The sequence below is a fragment of the Pseudonaja textilis genome, chromosome 3 (genome assembly GCF_049901715.1).
Source record: "Pseudonaja textilis isolate UNSWEBS1 chromosome 3, rPseTex1.2, whole genome shotgun sequence".
In the NCBI taxonomy this organism is placed as follows: domain Eukaryota; kingdom Metazoa; phylum Chordata; class Lepidosauria; order Squamata; family Elapidae; genus Pseudonaja; species Pseudonaja textilis.
In genome coordinates this window covers 21,834,324-21,851,135 of record NC_141992.1, presented here as the reverse complement: position 1 = coordinate 21,851,135, position 16,812 = coordinate 21,834,324, and the positions used below count along the sequence as shown (strand labels likewise).

Here is a 16,812-nt window from a genome sequence, read left to right as displayed (position 1 = left end):
CAGGGCAAATTCTGAAAGTTTAATCTTTCCAAAAGGCATAAAAATTCCTGTCAAACTAGTCAAGTGACATGGGATCATTTTTCTGTACTTTTTCTCATGTTAATTTTCATTCAGAACAATTGAGAAACATTATTTTGCATCTTTGTCTGGATGAACTTCAATTTACCATACAGATTGCCAGCATTATTATTTTCGTCTATTGCTAAGTAAGTGTGTTATTCTTAAAGCTGATGAATTGTGGTTTCTCTTTTCTAGAAGTGTCCCATTGGGAATCTTACCTAGAAAAAAGTCTTTAATTGCTCTGGGGAGTATGCTAGTAAAAATGTTCACATCTACATTTCTCCAGAGATACACTGACTGAGAAAGTAAGTATAACCAAGAGAAGTATGGAGAAGCTTTTATCAAACAGCAGCAATAAAATCACTGATGAATTATTGATAAGATAGGTAAAACTGTTATTCTATAGCATCTAAGATTTAAATTAATGAATAAAATGCTGCAATCTAAATTTGTTGCTTCCATTCCGAAGCAGAACTTCATCCTGTAAAACTTTCTGCAAATAAACTAGTTAATACATCTCTCTTGCAAACAAGTCACAAATTAGCATCTGCTAGAATGTTTTCATGGGTTTGAAGATGATCTATGCCAGTGATGGCTAACCTTTTTGTCATTGCGTGCCAAAAGTGCGTGCATGCCTGCACCCATAATGCAATGCACGTGTGAACCCCCCGTGACCCCTGCCTCCTGCGCATGCATGCAGGAACCCACCGACCCCCCATGCGATTCCTTGCCGACCATGTATGCGTGGAACATACCTGAAAATCAGCTGGCTGGCAGGAGTGGCTGTGTGCATGCACATTGGAACTGAGCTGGGGCAATAGCTCACGTGCCCGCAGAGATAGCTCTGTGTGCCACTTCCAGCATGCGTGCCATAGGTTCGCCATCACAGACCTATGCAGTCTTATTGTTTCTGGCTTGACTTTGGTTTAATCTGAAACTAGATCACATAACCATTTTTTCTAAAGTAGATAATTCCAGTTATCTTATTTAGAAAAATAGGCTGGTGTCTCTAACCAACAGAGACAATAGCTGCAAAAAAAAAAAAAATCAGCATTTGCTCCAAGTACACTTAATATATTTGGTCAAAAAATAAAAACTAATATCCAAATCATATTGGAGAAAATGAGAGTCATTACCCTGATATGTTTGTGTCTACCACAGAGAATACATGGCAACTCCCCCGCCCTTATTTCCACATACTTTATTTGTGATTATAGGTGAAAAAGAAGGTATGTTTTGCTAAAATTTATCAGTATTGTTAACATTGAGAAAAATGAAAAAAAATCATACAAACTGACTTGCATCAATCACCCCATGGATTAAAATATGAACAGAATTAAAAACATATTTTTGAATGATGGACAATGGCAGTTTAACTGCACCAATTGCAATTGTTAGGGAACATGGTAAGTAGGGACTTTTCAGCAAAATGTTCTATAATTAATGGGAACAAAGTATCTCTGACTTCCTACTGTTTGTAGCTTTCTGCAGTGGGGAGTAAACTATGCCATTGTAAAAAATCCCTGCTACTGCTAAGGAAATGTATTTCTATTTTCTGCACTTGTTGGCTGGTACACCAGACAAAATTTGCCAATTAAAAAAAAGTATAAATGCATAAAGCAGTATTAAAGGATCACCATCACCAAAAATTAATTATATTAGCAAGAATAAAAAATAAAATGAAAAAGATTACTAAGCATGAATTATAAATCACAAACCTTCAAAAATATTTGATTTCTTGAAAATAATATATTTGATGTTTTAGTTAATTTTATTTATTTGCAAAGGTGGAGAAATACTGTCTTAACATAGAGTCCCATTCTGTTTTTCTTCGGTATTTGGTTAATTTATATATAGCCTTTACTGTTTCATGTTGGTTAATGTGTTTTTCCTGTACTTATAACTTTGACAGATGTATTGCAACAATGACATTTCTTTCTTTATAATCCCCTGAAGATGTCCCTAAAAATGCATTGAGTCCAAGGTATGGGAACACAGTATATATACCATATGTCTCTCTCTTCTATCCCAACAGAACACACACTGAAACAGACAGCATTAATTGTACCTAACACTTTACAGAAACTTCTGGAAAAAAAGACACACATTCCTTCAACTCTACCTTCCCAACTATTAACATTGGTTTATAATTCATACACAAAATAGCACCAGGACAAACATATTTATAATTGGTGCCTCATGTTATGTCTTGCAACTTTCCAAACATAGCATGGCCCATTCATAAATCTTTCAGATCCACTCCAGTCTGTTGCTCAAGCAAACAAGGAGTTCTTAGATACCAATCTAGATTGTATCTAGGAAGTAGTTAGCTAAGGTGGTTAATTTATTCTTTTTACCATTGTCCTGGCCCTTGATTGAGTACAAGCAGATCATGCATCCTAGCAACTTCAGGAAGATCAATCCTCTATTAATGAAAGGAGACATTAAATGAGCATACCCAAATGAGGCCCATGGGAACAGGAGTTGGATGGGGTTGGATTAGGGGAGTATAAATGGTGTTTGAACTGCAAAACAGTGACCTGTCAAAAATAAAATAAAATAATAAACTAAGATAAATTAAATCCAAAAGGCCAGGAGATATTTACTTCTTTCCCCACATTATCTGAAAGGAAAACATTTCTTGAAAACAATTTATTTGATGTTTTATTTAAAAAATGTTGACATATAAGTTATATAAACCCACTGTGGAAATCAGGAATGAATTGTCTCTGAATAGCATTATATGACTGGACAACAACTTTTTTCAAAATTTTTGCTTCCCGAAAAACTTTTGGTATTTATGATCCCTTCAAACTGAACACAAATACCATTTCAGAATGACTGTATCACATAGAAATCTTGAGAAATATGAAATTACAATAATTTTCAATGACTATCTTTAATTATGTAATGTTTCTGACATGGTACATTAGTTCAATTGGGCTAAAAGTGCTTTAGTGCTGATTTTCGGTTGTACTCAATATCCAATGCATCTTGCTGCAGCATTATCAATAGGAAGCTCACATTGATGGATTCCATGTTTCTGTTGTGGCATCATATAGCTTCAACCAGTATATAAATATACAGGAAATCAAATCATTCTAGCATAGAATTGCACCATAATCTATGGTTAACCTTCTAACACTTAAAGGTAGGTTTGTTAGTAAAAAATTCCCAAGAACCACATGGTTAAAAAAAATCATTACAGTTCAATTTTAAATATGGTACGGTAAATTACGTAAAACTCAGCTTTTGTCTCTCTGATGTTAAAATTACAGACTGAATTCCCAGAGGCGAAGTTTCATTCAGCTCTATTTGCCCTGTTCCATTTTGTTTGCAAAGAGCAGCTTTGCATGAAATGGAACTTGTCAGGTGCTATGGCAAAACTGTAACTCTAGCCATTTTTATCTTGCAGCTAATATGATGTCATGGTTGTATTCATGTAATTATTTATACATATAAATCAGACTTTTTGATTGCCTGAATCTACACCAGGTTCCCAAATGTTTATTCTTGCTCAATCTTACAAGTAGATTTCTTTGAATGACTTTTAAAGTTAAAAATCAAAGTAGCTGAAGAAAGAAGGAAAAGCGAGATCTAATTGTTCACCATACATAGATATTTTAAAATCCTTTCTTAGATCTTCACTAGAGAAAATTTTCGCCTTATTTTTATAGCAATTAATTCAGCTTTTAAACCTACCAATCACTAACAAATGTGGATCAATTTAAATAAATGCCATTGCTTTTAATACATATAAAGAAATACATACTAATTTTTATGTATGAACACCTTTTATTTAAATACAGCTTTCGAATAAAAGACATTTACTTCTTCATACAACTTGATCCAAACATCTTTCCCCTATTTTTGCTCAGTTAAAAACAGTGGAGTGTGCCTCCCAAGCTCATGTATTTCTATTCTCTTCCTCTTTTTAGAAGTAAGCTTTTGAACTTCATAGAAAGGGCATTGGCTTACCTGATATGCCCATTCTTGTTAGCTGTAGAAAGTCCAGGACAGGGAAGGCAGAGGCCTTCTTTGCCATAGTGAGTCTGCCAAGCTGTTTAGTCCCTCCACTGTTGCCATGGTTACCCAACTTTCAGCGAAGTGGACTCGACAGATGTGATGTGTCTCTGTAAAAAAACCAATAGTCCTACCAAGCCCAGACCAGATATTACTAGGGTGGAGCTAGACTCTCCAGCAGCTAACGAGAATGGGTGTATCAGGTGAGCCCTTTCTCTGATATGCTGCTGCGAGTGCAGGACAGGGACATATCAAAGCCGGCGTGTCCATGGGAGGACCTAAGTATGGTCCAGATCTCCCTGCCCCGTATGTACCCTCTGGAGCACCCTCCTGCCAAAGGCAGCTTCAGCACAAGCAAAGGTATCCAGACGATAGTGCCGGATAAACGGGGAGAGCAATGACCAAGTGGCAGCCCAGTAGATTTCTTCTAGCCCAGCCCACAGTTGTAGCCGCACATACACAGAGCGCTCTACACACGTCAAGAGTGTGCCACTTCTTTTCTAGCATGTGACTAGGGAAAGAGAATCCGAAGTCCCTGAAGACAAAACTGAAAACAAGGCCGCCACCTGCCTACAAAGTGTACTGGCAAGAGCCTTCTGTCCAGCCCATCCTGGAGGAACTCCAGAATCCCACCTATCGATGCAAAGGTGTCCTTCTGGTTAGTCTTGATACACCACAGACAAAAGGCCCTCCAAGTAGCATCATATATACGGTTTGTTGACGGTCTCCTAAAGACGTGGATCATGGCAATCACTCTGGAAGAGTATTTGTCCCCGTTCAAAGATTCCCCACTCAAGTGCCAGACAGCCAGCTGCAGTCATTGCAGCTCTGGATGGACCTGGGCCCCCTGGCTGAGGAGATCTTGTTGGGAGGAATCCTCCAAAGTCAAGCTACTGATAGGTTCACCAGATCCGCAAACCAGGGACGTCTGGCTGAGGAGATCTTGTTGGGAGGAATCCTCCAAAGTCAAGCTACTGATAGGTTCACCAGATCCGCAAACCAGGGACGTCTGGGCCAATGGGGAGCCAGGAGTAAAATCTCTGCCTCTCTGCCAGCATCTTCCTGATCACAGCAGGAATGAGGAAGATGCAGAAAGGCGTACAGGAGTCCTGGTGGCCCCTGGCTCCAGAGGGCATTGATCCCCTCTGCCCCTGGTGTGGCGAACCTGGTGAAGTACCTGGGCAGCTGGGTGTTGTCTGGAGTGGTGAATAAATCCACTGCTGGAAGGCTGAATCTGTCAGCTCCCTGAATATGGACGGATGAAGACCCATTTTAAATTTCTGACTTAAGGAGTCATAGATGTAACATGTGAATTTACAAGAAATGAACTTTGTTCATGAGATGTGAATTCTTATTTCAATTCCAATATAAAACACACTTAAATCCCCCCCCCAAAACCCAAATAGTTTAGATTCTTTCAATTTGCAATTTAAATTCATTAACTGTCTTTACCTGAAAGATTCCAAATACTATTGGCCTAAAGAGTCAACATGATCCAAAGCAAAAAGCCACTAACTGTACATAATACATTCTTTTAAGAATTTGTTCTAGCACGGCCCTTTCATCATTCCACATATTTATAGCCAAAACAAGATTGGAAAGTAAACTCTTGAAAAATGCCTGACTTATAAATTTATTACATTTGTCTGAAGCATGGGAAATAGATTATCATTAAATTAGGCTAAATCTTAGTGCTGGTAGTCCTTGCTTAATGACTGGTTATCTTACAATCATTTGAAGTTACGACTGTTACAACTTCTACTTTATGACCCATAAAGCATCCCCCCAACCATTGTAAATGGTTGTGTCACTTTCCTGAGATCATATGTCTCCATGTCAAGTGGATAAGCTCTATGAATGGTCATGGCATTCCATGGCCCCAGGACAATTTGTGATGTTTTTTGCTGGTTTCTGCCAAAATAACTCCCAAATGAATGGGGTCATTTAACAACTGTTGCAAAACAGGGCAGAAATTACTTCTGGTCACATGGGCACATCAACTTACTACCATAATGACTTACGACTGCAATTCTGAGCTCAATTATAGTTATAAGTTGAGGGCTACCTCTAAGCAATTAATCAAGAAAAGGGCAATGAGGTATGAAGTAAATCACTTGAAGATTTACATTTTGATTTGAAGATATATTAACAGTTCTTTTTAAATTTCAAAGGAACATTACCAAACTTCAATAATGTTACCACAAGAATTTTTTTTTGCTCATAAGGATCCATATTTTTTCAAATGCAATTTTTTTACAATTTCCTTTTCCAAAATCTCTATTTGACACAAAAGAGCCTTCCAAAGAGAAAGTTTTCAGATTATACAAAAGGTGTTTGCCCAGCTTCTGTTAAATACTGCACTTATAAAAATAAGTTAAAACTATTGGGGATTTCCTAAGGCATTCCATGAGGCATTCCTTTTGTCTTGAGATTAATTTAATAGCAAATAATCCACTAGAATAACATGTTATAACTAATTTTTGCTTTATGAGCAATAAACCTATTGAGTCAGTGTAGTTCTGAAATAAAGTTTACTTTTTAAAGACCATAAATCATACACCACTCAGCAGATAAACATGCATTGTCCTATCAACATTAATAGATAAGATTCCTTCATTTAGAGACAGAAGCACATAACTAGACATTTTTAAATAAATGAGATATTTTCATCCAATTTCATGAGTCCTGTATTTGGATGTTTAAATAATAACTGAAGGGCTACTAACACATTTGTTATTTTCTTCAATTTATATGCTGATCATCTCAACAAAGTGACTATGGGCAAAAAATAACTTTAAAAATACATTGACAAATATATAGCTGGCAGATAACTGGATATACTAACCTACATATCTAAGTCCCAGCAAGTGAATAATTTAGGTGAATAATTATAAGACATGTATGGTCATTTGTGCAACTGTATTTGTTTAATGCCGCCACCCGACAGCTAATTGTCAGGTATCTGGCGCGCATGCACAGGGGGCAAAGGGGCAGGTGCGTGGGAGATGGACGTGCATGTGCAGGGCCATGCTGTGTCTGAGGATCAAGGCACATGCGCAAATGTGCGGTGCACAAGAGGGAATCGCATGTGTATACGCACATGTGATGGTAGTCATGCATGCATGCACAGATGTGCAGCACATGAGGGGGAATTGCACATGCATGCGCATATGCACGGCAAACAAAGAGGGAATCACGCATGCACAGATGTGCAGCACGTGAGGGGGGACAGCACGCATTGCCTTCTGGGTGCTAACATGAGACCACATGCAAGCGAGTAAGCGCACAATTATCGGCATGGGAGCCAAAAAAGGTTAACCACTACTGGTCTAACCTGATTGGGATTCATGATCAGTAATTCATTTAACACCCTCGTAGGTAGGGCAGTATGTCTGGAAAACATCTAATTCCTGTTGGAACTTCCCAGAATCAATATATATAGACAGAAAGTTACTGGCCATATTGCATATATCTGACATACATATTTTTATACATAGTTCTTCCTGGAATCCCTGGGTCTGGCACCTGCAGCATGAATTTGAGTTGTAATTCAAGTGGTCCAGGCAACTCATCAAAAATTGAAATGTAATGGCTACACGAACCATCCTTGGTTCATCCTCTTCTTTAAGAGCATCTCATTTCTCTCCTCCTTTAGTCCCCACTAATGCCTTCCAGCCTTCATCAGCCACTGCTAGTAATGGAGGGGATGGAAGGGAGATTATGGGACACAAGTTGAAGACTTCATTTTCTCTTGGTGTAAGTCTGGAGTCCTCCAACAGCAGGGCAGATATCTGTGTTAAGAATAGGGTATCTGATGTGGAAAGAGCCTTTGTGATGAAGACCTGTTCCTTAAATGACAATCCTTATTTTTTTTTCATTTCCTTCCCAAGGCATTTCTGTTTATCCAGATTGCTAGGGAGCCCTCTAATTTTCAATTCTTATGTCTTAATAACAACCACAGCCTACTATTTCTTAAAAAAACAAGCATCACTTATAGCAGTCGGTGGGTGAAGCTTGGAAATTGGGTAGGCAGCTGTGTTCGACAGTGGGAACTATGTTTGGGAATAGGCAAAGTTATGGTAAAGGCTCCTTGTTTTATTCTTTCACTTCACCTCTCACAGCCCTGTAGGGACATAGAAATCTATCTTTCCATTTCTTTTTCATGACTTAGAAATCAAGGGGAGAAAATTTCATAGATCCATATGTAGGATGGCTGAGAAGTAGGGATACTCAGTCTGCTAGACAGTTAAGGAGTTTATGCAACAAATGTACACACACAAGCAGTAAGAAATTTTTTAAAACAGACAATGATCAATCAATGATTAGCTCCACATCCTTCTGCTCACTAATGCTCACATAAGCCAGCATTCCACTGTTCATTCTGAAGTAGCAGTACCTTATGATTCGCCACACTTTCAAATTCCCTTCTGCAGAGTCTTTACTACTTAGTTAAGTCTCCAAAACCCTGTTATGTCTCCAGATTTTGGATCAGAGGGAAAGGAGAGTATAGGTAATAAACATGAACTTGTGAAGGTATCATGTCCATGCTCTTCTTTCCAAATCTGCTGACTGTGCCAAGCTGTCATTGGAAAAGTGCCCATTTAAATAAAAGAAATTAGGAGTTAGGAATAAATTAAATGGCATACACAACTCTAATGAGCACTGAACAAACTGTCCTGAACAAACACAATTATAACCGTCTGCCTTTTTTCCTAATATGAGTCTATTCATGCCTGAACCATCCACATTTTCATATGTGCTTTTAGATATCAACACCCCTTTGAAGTCTCAATTAAAGATATTATCTTTTGAAAAGATGGGTATGGATTTCAGCTTTACCAACCTATGTTATAGATTCTAGAGCATGCTGGCTGGGGAATTCTGGGAATTGAAGTTCACAAGTTTTAAAGCTGTCAAGTTTGAAGACCCCTAGTTATAGAGGTGCATCCAATTCACTGCTTATAGTTGGGTTGGGTGGCTGCTGGAAAGCATGCAGCCTGGTCTTTTTGTTTCCTTTTTAACTTCTTTACTGTCTCTTTTGAATGGTGTATATATGTGATTTATCTATATGTGACTATTGATGGCTGATTTGTCTGAATGAAAAAAAAGTGAAAAAATGATTTGTTTGATGAATCCAGGAATCCCCTACATGTTCAATTTCCCTGCATTCTAAGCTAAGGAGGAAACAAAAAGACAGAGTGCACTTTCTCCAACAGCCAGATAAGCAGACATTAATACCAGACAAATAATCAAGCAGAAAATAATACCTTAATCAAGGCAGTTCCAAAGAGAAAACAGCACTCCTACCAACGGTAGCAGGGCATGTCTCTCTCTCTCTCTCTCTCTCTCTCTCTCTCTCTCTCTCTCTCTCTGTGTGTGTGTGTGTGTGTGTGTGTGTGTGATAGATAATGTCGCACATAAGTTGAATCCTATTGTAACAGAAGAAAAGAAAAAATTTAGACTAACAGTTGTTTCCTAAACTGACTGGAGATTTAATTTAGATTGTTTTGATATGTATATTCTAGAGTAACTCCAAGAAACAGAACTGATGGGTTTTGTGTCCCATTCATAGAAGGAAGCACTCTGTACAAATTTAGATTTAATCAAATAGGTCAGTGCTTAAAAGCAGACATCTTGTTGATTCTGAAAGTATCTTTTCTATAGCAATATATCAAAGTTTGATTTCATGCAACAAAATATTAATAACAATAACAGGAATAACAAGAATCACTGATATGAACTAAATATAAACAAAAGGTTCTGCAGATTATATAAAATATTTTTTAAATCTCCAAAGATTAACTTCTTAAAAAATGAAAAATAAAAATTCAAGAGAAATAGTGAAATTGTTTAAAAATTTCAAAACATTACAATTTTTATAAAGAGATTAATTAATGAGCATATCACACTTATCAATGTTCTCTATAAATTATTCATGCTATACTAAAGATTAAGAATCAACACTCAGTTCAAAAGCGAATTAACACAGCAAAGATCTAAAAGTCTTAATGATACTAAAAAGTTTATAAACTTATGACCATTTATTTAATGGTGGTTCAAAGTTACATCCTTGGAAAAATTGAGTTATGACTCCTCCTCAAAGTTATAACCATCATTCAACCCCATAGTCAGCTACTGCAATTCAGACACTTGGTAACTGGTTTGCATTTACAACAGTTGCCGTGTCTTCTAGTCACAAGAGTGTGATGCGCGATCTTTCCAGCCAGCTTCCAAAAAGGAAAGTCAACTGGGGAAGACTGATTCACTCAACTGTAGTAAAAATGGTTGCAAAATTGGGGCTGGCCACATGATGACTTATTTAACAACTGTACTACTTGGCGACCACAATAGAAGTCCTGTATTTTTCCAATTGCAATGTAAATGCAGATACAATGCATTAGTACTAAAATTTCTGTTTTTATTTTCATAAAATATCCAATTGACCATTAATTTAGGCTATCCTAGATATTCACTGACTAGCTTCTCAAATAATAGGGAAAACTTAGAGTGCTTTCAAGAACCAATGTATTTTTTGAGGTAGCCTATAAGTTGACTGGGAAATGGAAGCTCTTTGATAGTGTGCTGAAAGCATAAGAATTTTTGTTTTCCAAGACTCTGAAGCACTGAGTGAGTTCAGAAAAATCCAATCTTTATCCAAGCTCAGGCCAATGGCCTTTGGATTCCAAGGAATCATATACATTTTTATAAATGTCACAATTAAAATCTTAAACTAAATCTAAAAACACACATTACAGGTAGACCTCAACTCGCAAGCAAAGTCAATGGAGACACCAGAGGCACTCAATAACCATATTACTAACTTAAAAACTGCAGGGCTTCACTTAACAATTGTGGCGAAAAGGTTGAGGCAAAAGTCACTTAACAACTGTCTTGCTTAGCAATAAAAATTTTAGACTCAATTGTTGTCATAAGATACCTATAGTAGCCAATGCTAGTTATAAGCATGATTTTCACCTATAGGCAATAATGTTTATCTATTGAATTTTGAACAAACCAGTTTCTAGATATTTTTCAAAGTAACCTTAGTAAAGAATGCAAATTTAAAAAGTTATGTGGACAAAACAAGAATAATTATTGCCAAATCAATCAGGTTGAGTATAGACACAACCAATATACTAACCCTAGCCATGCAAATGCACTGTTTGCAATACCACTATGTATACATCCAGGAGCAATTTAATAACAAGCAATGGTCTCAAGATGCAAACCTGATTATTTAAGCAAAAATGTATATTCTTCCTACAGAGATTAAATGATAATATCTAAGTAAATTGAAACCGGGAAACATTGTCAGGCTTCCACTGTTCACTTGAGGTTAAATAAAGAATGCCTTAAGATAGTGATGGTATATCACTTCAAAATTTTGAATGAGAATATTGTTATTAGTAACATAGGTGAAAAAATACATTATATCATGTGTTAGATTTCCCCAACATGAAGCTCTCAGAATGTGTTAAACCAGGGATCTTCATCCTTTCCAGCTTTGTGGTCTGGCGGGGCGGGGGGCGGAGAGAAGGGATGGCTCCGCACAAGCAATGGGTGCCTGCACTTGTGCATGCAACTTCATTTACACAAGTGGCGGATGCCCCCTCCCCCTCAAATAAATGGAGCTGCGTGCACTCGCCTGTCACTTGTGTGGCCTGGTTCTGAACAGGCTATGGCCTGGTACTGGATCATGGCCCAGGTTTGGGGACCCCAGGTTAAATTATAACATGCATAATCCACATACACATGACCAATAGCAATGCTGGAAATGAATAATGGAAAATGTAGTGCAACACATCTTGAGTTTTTAAAATTGAGGGAATTTGTTATAAACAAGCACTGAAGCATAGTCTTCCAATGCTACCTTTTGGACATAAGATAGAACTAGGATATCACATCTAAATCACCTGCAAAATTTTCTTAGAATAGTATCACAATAAATGATAATAAAGGCTGTTGAGAGGTCACAAGTTACCAACAATCCTATGTTATCAACCTGCGTAATCAGACTAAGTTCAGTTCCATATCAATAACCCATATTCTAGACAACCATTATATTACTATGGCTTAGATAGAAGGAATCATAAAAATATGTTTAGGATTATAACCTTATTCCCTAATGTTCACTTCTGTTAAAAGTAATAACATAAAAAGGACAAGAATTTGAACCAGCAACAGATCTTTTTGATAGTCCTGACTTTTCATGGTTAATTGCCTTTGGAACATATTCCTTTTCACTGGTCTAAATCACTTTAGCAGTGCTGTTAAGGCTTTTAGGGATGATGATGGTGGTGGTGTGTGTGTGTGTATCAATAAATTAAATGGCCAAAGATAAAAAAAATGTTGAATATAAGTAAAAGAAGAGACTTAAAAATAAGCTAAAGGATTAACTAAATGTATCACAAACTCTCCAGAAAGCAATAAATTAGCCAGCAGGTATTACCAGTATTAAGCTTACAGTCCTCTTATGACAATTACAAATGAAATTGTCAAATTTTGATAGAGATGTTTCTATACACCAATCCAATAGCAAGAATAAAGTATTCTCCTGTGCTATCTGACCCAAATAGTTAATTAATAAAAGAGTCTATCAGTTCAGATTGAAAGGATTGATATAAAAGGCACCACATCTGAACATGTACAGTATTACTACCTCAATCATCTTCCCAATTCAACACCTGAATTGTATACCACCTTCTATTTTGTATGTAGAATTTAAAGGAATAAACAGCTGAATTAATCAAGGTCAAAGATAAAAAGAACAGGAGCAAAACTAAAGAAGCTAGAGAATAGTAATGTAAAAAGAATACATTATTAAGGAGAGAAGGGAAAGGGGAAAAACGCTTTTGTGGATGTCAGGGAAATGTTTGATATTGATCTGGCTGGGTAAATTTAGCCCAGTCACTCTATCTCAGCCTAACCCACTTCACAGGGTTGTGGTGAGGAAAATAGGGGGTAGGAGTATTAAATATGTTCACCACCATGTATAAAAGTAGGGAAAATACTATCTTAAATGACAAAATGTCCCTCACACCCCAGAATATTCTGAAAGGGGGAGGGGGAACCCTGACATGTACTAACCGAATGTTTTAAAAAGTCATTTCGACTGTATTATGGACTACAGATTATACCTCTCTCCCTTTCTATCTGCTCGAATAACAGGAAATGCGCTTTAAAGGAGCAAAGTATATTCCTTTTTGCAGCCTTACGAGAACACTCGTTTCCGAGGCTCAGAAACAGGAATTATCATGGGCTGCAAAAAGGAAACACGACCCGGGAGCTCAGCCTCCAAGAGTCCAAGTCGCCAATAACTACTCGGGGGAGGAAATGTGTTTTGTGAGGGAGGAAGAGAAAGAGAGCGCTTCGATCCCTCGGCACCGGTTGGCGAAATTTTGGACAGAGGCAACAGACCTCAGGCACCGAGCCCCCACCACTGGCTGCGGCAACTGGAGCTGGCGGGAGGCACAGAAAGGGAAGGGAAGAGGTGGGCAACACGGCCGCTTCCTCCCGTGCGCTGCAATAAGCAGCAGCAGCGGCGGCCTGAATCTGGCGGGGAGCCCCACACCACCTCAGGCAGCGCTCAGTACCCTCCCCTTTCCTGCGCTACCGTTAGACTCCTCTCCCCCCACCACCTTGCCCGCGGAGGGCGCACGCGCGCCAAAATCGCGCGCCCCCCTCCACTCCAAAGACCCCCCCCAGTCTCAGCTGCCCGCCGTTCTCTCCCCCTCTCCCGCCGTTCCTTCCCCCAAAGGCAGGCCGGGCGGGGAAGCGCGTCCCTCTCTCTTCCCGGGCGCGCCGCCCCTCCCTGGCCAACCCGGAGACGACGAAGCCGCTTTTTCCCAACCGCACGGCGCGACCCTTACCAATGCCGGGGGCCACATAGACGAAGTAGAGGAACGAGGAAGAGAGCGAGAAAAAGAAGAGCGCGGCCAGCAACGATCGCCGGGGAAGCCGCCAGGGCCTCCAAGGGCTCCGCTTCCACCGCATGGTCCGCCCCCTCCTCGCCTCGCTTCCAGGCGAGCCGACTGAGGCGAGGAAAAAGAGGAGGGAGGCGGACGGCGGCGCTAACTGAGGGGACGGCTGACTAGGGAGCGGCGGCGGCGGCGAAGATGTAGCAGCGGGGAGTCCTTTCCTCCTTGCCTCACTTGCTCCCTCGGTGCTTTCGCACGGCTCCCCTCCTTCGGCGACGGCGCTGCATGAGTAAAGAGTCGGCCAGCAGCGCCGCCCGACGAGCCCCTCCGGTCCTTTATAACCTCCTGGCCGCTCCCGAGGCTCGAAGCACCGGCAAACGGAGGGGGAGGAGCCGGCGAGGGCGGAGAAAGCGGGCCTTCAGGGACTCTCTGCAAAATCCGCTTTTTCGGAGCGTCAAAAGCGGACCTGGTCTTGACGCGCTCCCTCGGTCTCGGCCGGCCACCACTCAGGGACCGTCCGCAAACTCCCCTTTTCGTTCTTCCTGGTCTCGCGGGCAGCCTGGGAGGGGTGGCCTTGGCCAGTGAGGTCATCGATCTCGCTCTGCTTTGGCGAGTTTCGGAGGCCGTTTTCGCCCGACCTTGTCCTTCAATGGCTTAAGATTTAGTCACTTAAAGACTACTAGTCGCTTTCCAGACTAATACATTGTAATAAACAGCATGAGATTCTGCGAGATAACAGCTTATTTCATCACATGTAAATGGAGTGTCTTTTGCTTGCCACGGGCTAACAAAGCTCTCCTATAATGACTTCACTTAATTATCTGAACCATGCATTAGAAATGTCTGTCAAATATAGATTATGTCCACACAGTTAAGTCACTATTTTAAAATAGTGAACAGCGTTAAAATAGTGAATAGCAAAATGATCTTGGTTAATATCATGCCATACAATTTATACAATTGTAGGCAAATCAGTTTGTTGTGTGAAAAGTCCTTTAGAATAGCCTTTATATGTTCTGTATCCTCTCCCTATGCATTTCCATCATTTTCCTAATCAGCATGGTCTATAATGATTAAAGTTACACAATTGGGAAGCCTCATACACTTCTAAAATTAATACATACTCGAGCCATGCTTACAAAGATGATGTGATTGTAGAGTCTAACACACTGTAGGGCACCTGGTTGGAGTGGTAGAAACTGGCTGGGGCAAAATGAGACTTTTATTGGCATACTCTTATGCTCCTGAGCCTTTGTAGAATGACTGAAGACATTTCAGAAGTTATCACTAGCTCATAGCATTGATTCTATTGATCCAATTATTTGAAATCATTTAACTTCTAAAAGCAAAAAGTACAATACGTATTTTATCAATTCCAACTGGTGGCCATGGAAAACACCCTATGGCAAGGTTTGGATCTACTAATCAACCACCACAAAAGGCTAAGCAAAGGACAAGCAAAAGATCTACAGGGAAAATGTGGAAGGCTGAAAAATTCAGAGTTGTACCTTCTTTATCAAGGAGAAACTACATGCCTACATTAGAAGGAAAAAAGGGTAAATTAAAGGAGACACAGGGCAGCATCAACTTATAGAAGCACTTATAGAATAAAATATAATATATATATAGAAATATGTAGAGCAAAACACAAATTCTATGGACTGCCCCAGATCAAATTCTATTTTCTCTCCTACAAGTACAAATGTACTTTAAAGAAAACCATTTCATGGAAGAACTTGGGGAAATCAACTACCACATCAGCAACCTGTGTGAAACTAGAGCATCAACTGAAGCACACAAAAAATGGGGGAAAAAAATAATAGTGATGAAATGCACATATTCACAGATGAAAAACTCACATATTGGTGAGTCATCTTCATAGTTGCTAGCCAACACACTCTAAATGTATTCATTGCAAACAATCTTCCATATTTTGCAAACAACCTGAAAATAAAGGGGAGAAATAAACCTTAGCTCACTGCCCAATACTATGTTCCACACTACAGTCATTAAAACAATGAATTGGGATACTTTTACAAAGAACTTGAATAATAAATAGCTCAGCTAGCCTACAAAAATACCATAAAAGATCTGTGCTTGAATAAGTTCAAGATGAATGTGTTAAAATTTTGTGGGCAAATGCTTAGATTAGATATTGAACAATTGGCAACCATTGTTGAATCATAAAAGATGTGATGAACAACTATTTTGGGAAACCAGCATTATATTGGCATCCTTCAATCTCAAAAGACTGGTATCATGCTCTGAAAAGAGGTCCTAAAACAGCTTCTAGTGTGGCTAGAAAGGCCAATTTGAGAGTGGCAATCACTTCTACACTGAGGACAGACACAATCTGTCCCCTGTCCAGCCCCCAGATTTCGCTGGTTCCGCTGTGCCTCTTTGCCTCAGCCTGCTGAATGAGTGTCTCTTCAAATTACAGAAGGCCATACTGCGTCTTTAGCCTCCAAGATGAATGACCAGAGGTCAAGGTTTCCCAGCTGTTAATGTACATTCCATATTTAGATCCCTCTTGCAGATATCCTTATATCGCAGCTGTGATCTCTAGGGCACTTTTCCTGAACTAATTCTCCATACAGGAGGTCTTTCGGAATCCGCCCATCAGCCATCCTCACGACATGCCCAAGCCAGCGTAGACATCGCTGTTTCAATAGTGTATCTATGCTAGAAATTCCAGCATGTTCCAAGACTGCACTATCTGGAACTTTGTTGTGTCGGGTGATGCCAAGAATACGTTAGAGACAGCACATATGAAAGGTGTTCAACTTTCTCTCCTACGTGTGTAAAGGGTCCA

General features: G+C 39.4%; 1 protein-coding gene across 1 annotated transcript in view; it reads right to left on the bottom strand.

Annotated features, from left to right (window-relative positions):
- Positions 1 to 14,542, bottom strand: part of B4GALT5 (beta-1,4-galactosyltransferase 5) — a 48,659-nt gene extending 34,117 nt beyond the window's left edge. Inside the window, exon 1 of the mRNA XM_026697498.2 lies at positions 13,953 to 14,542. Coding sequence (XP_026553283.1) covers positions 13,953 to 14,076 — 124 coding nt within the window. The 5' untranslated portion in view covers positions 14,077 to 14,542. The remainder of the gene's footprint in view (positions 1 to 13,952) is intronic.
- Positions 14,543 to 16,812: the final 2,270 nt, after the last annotated feature.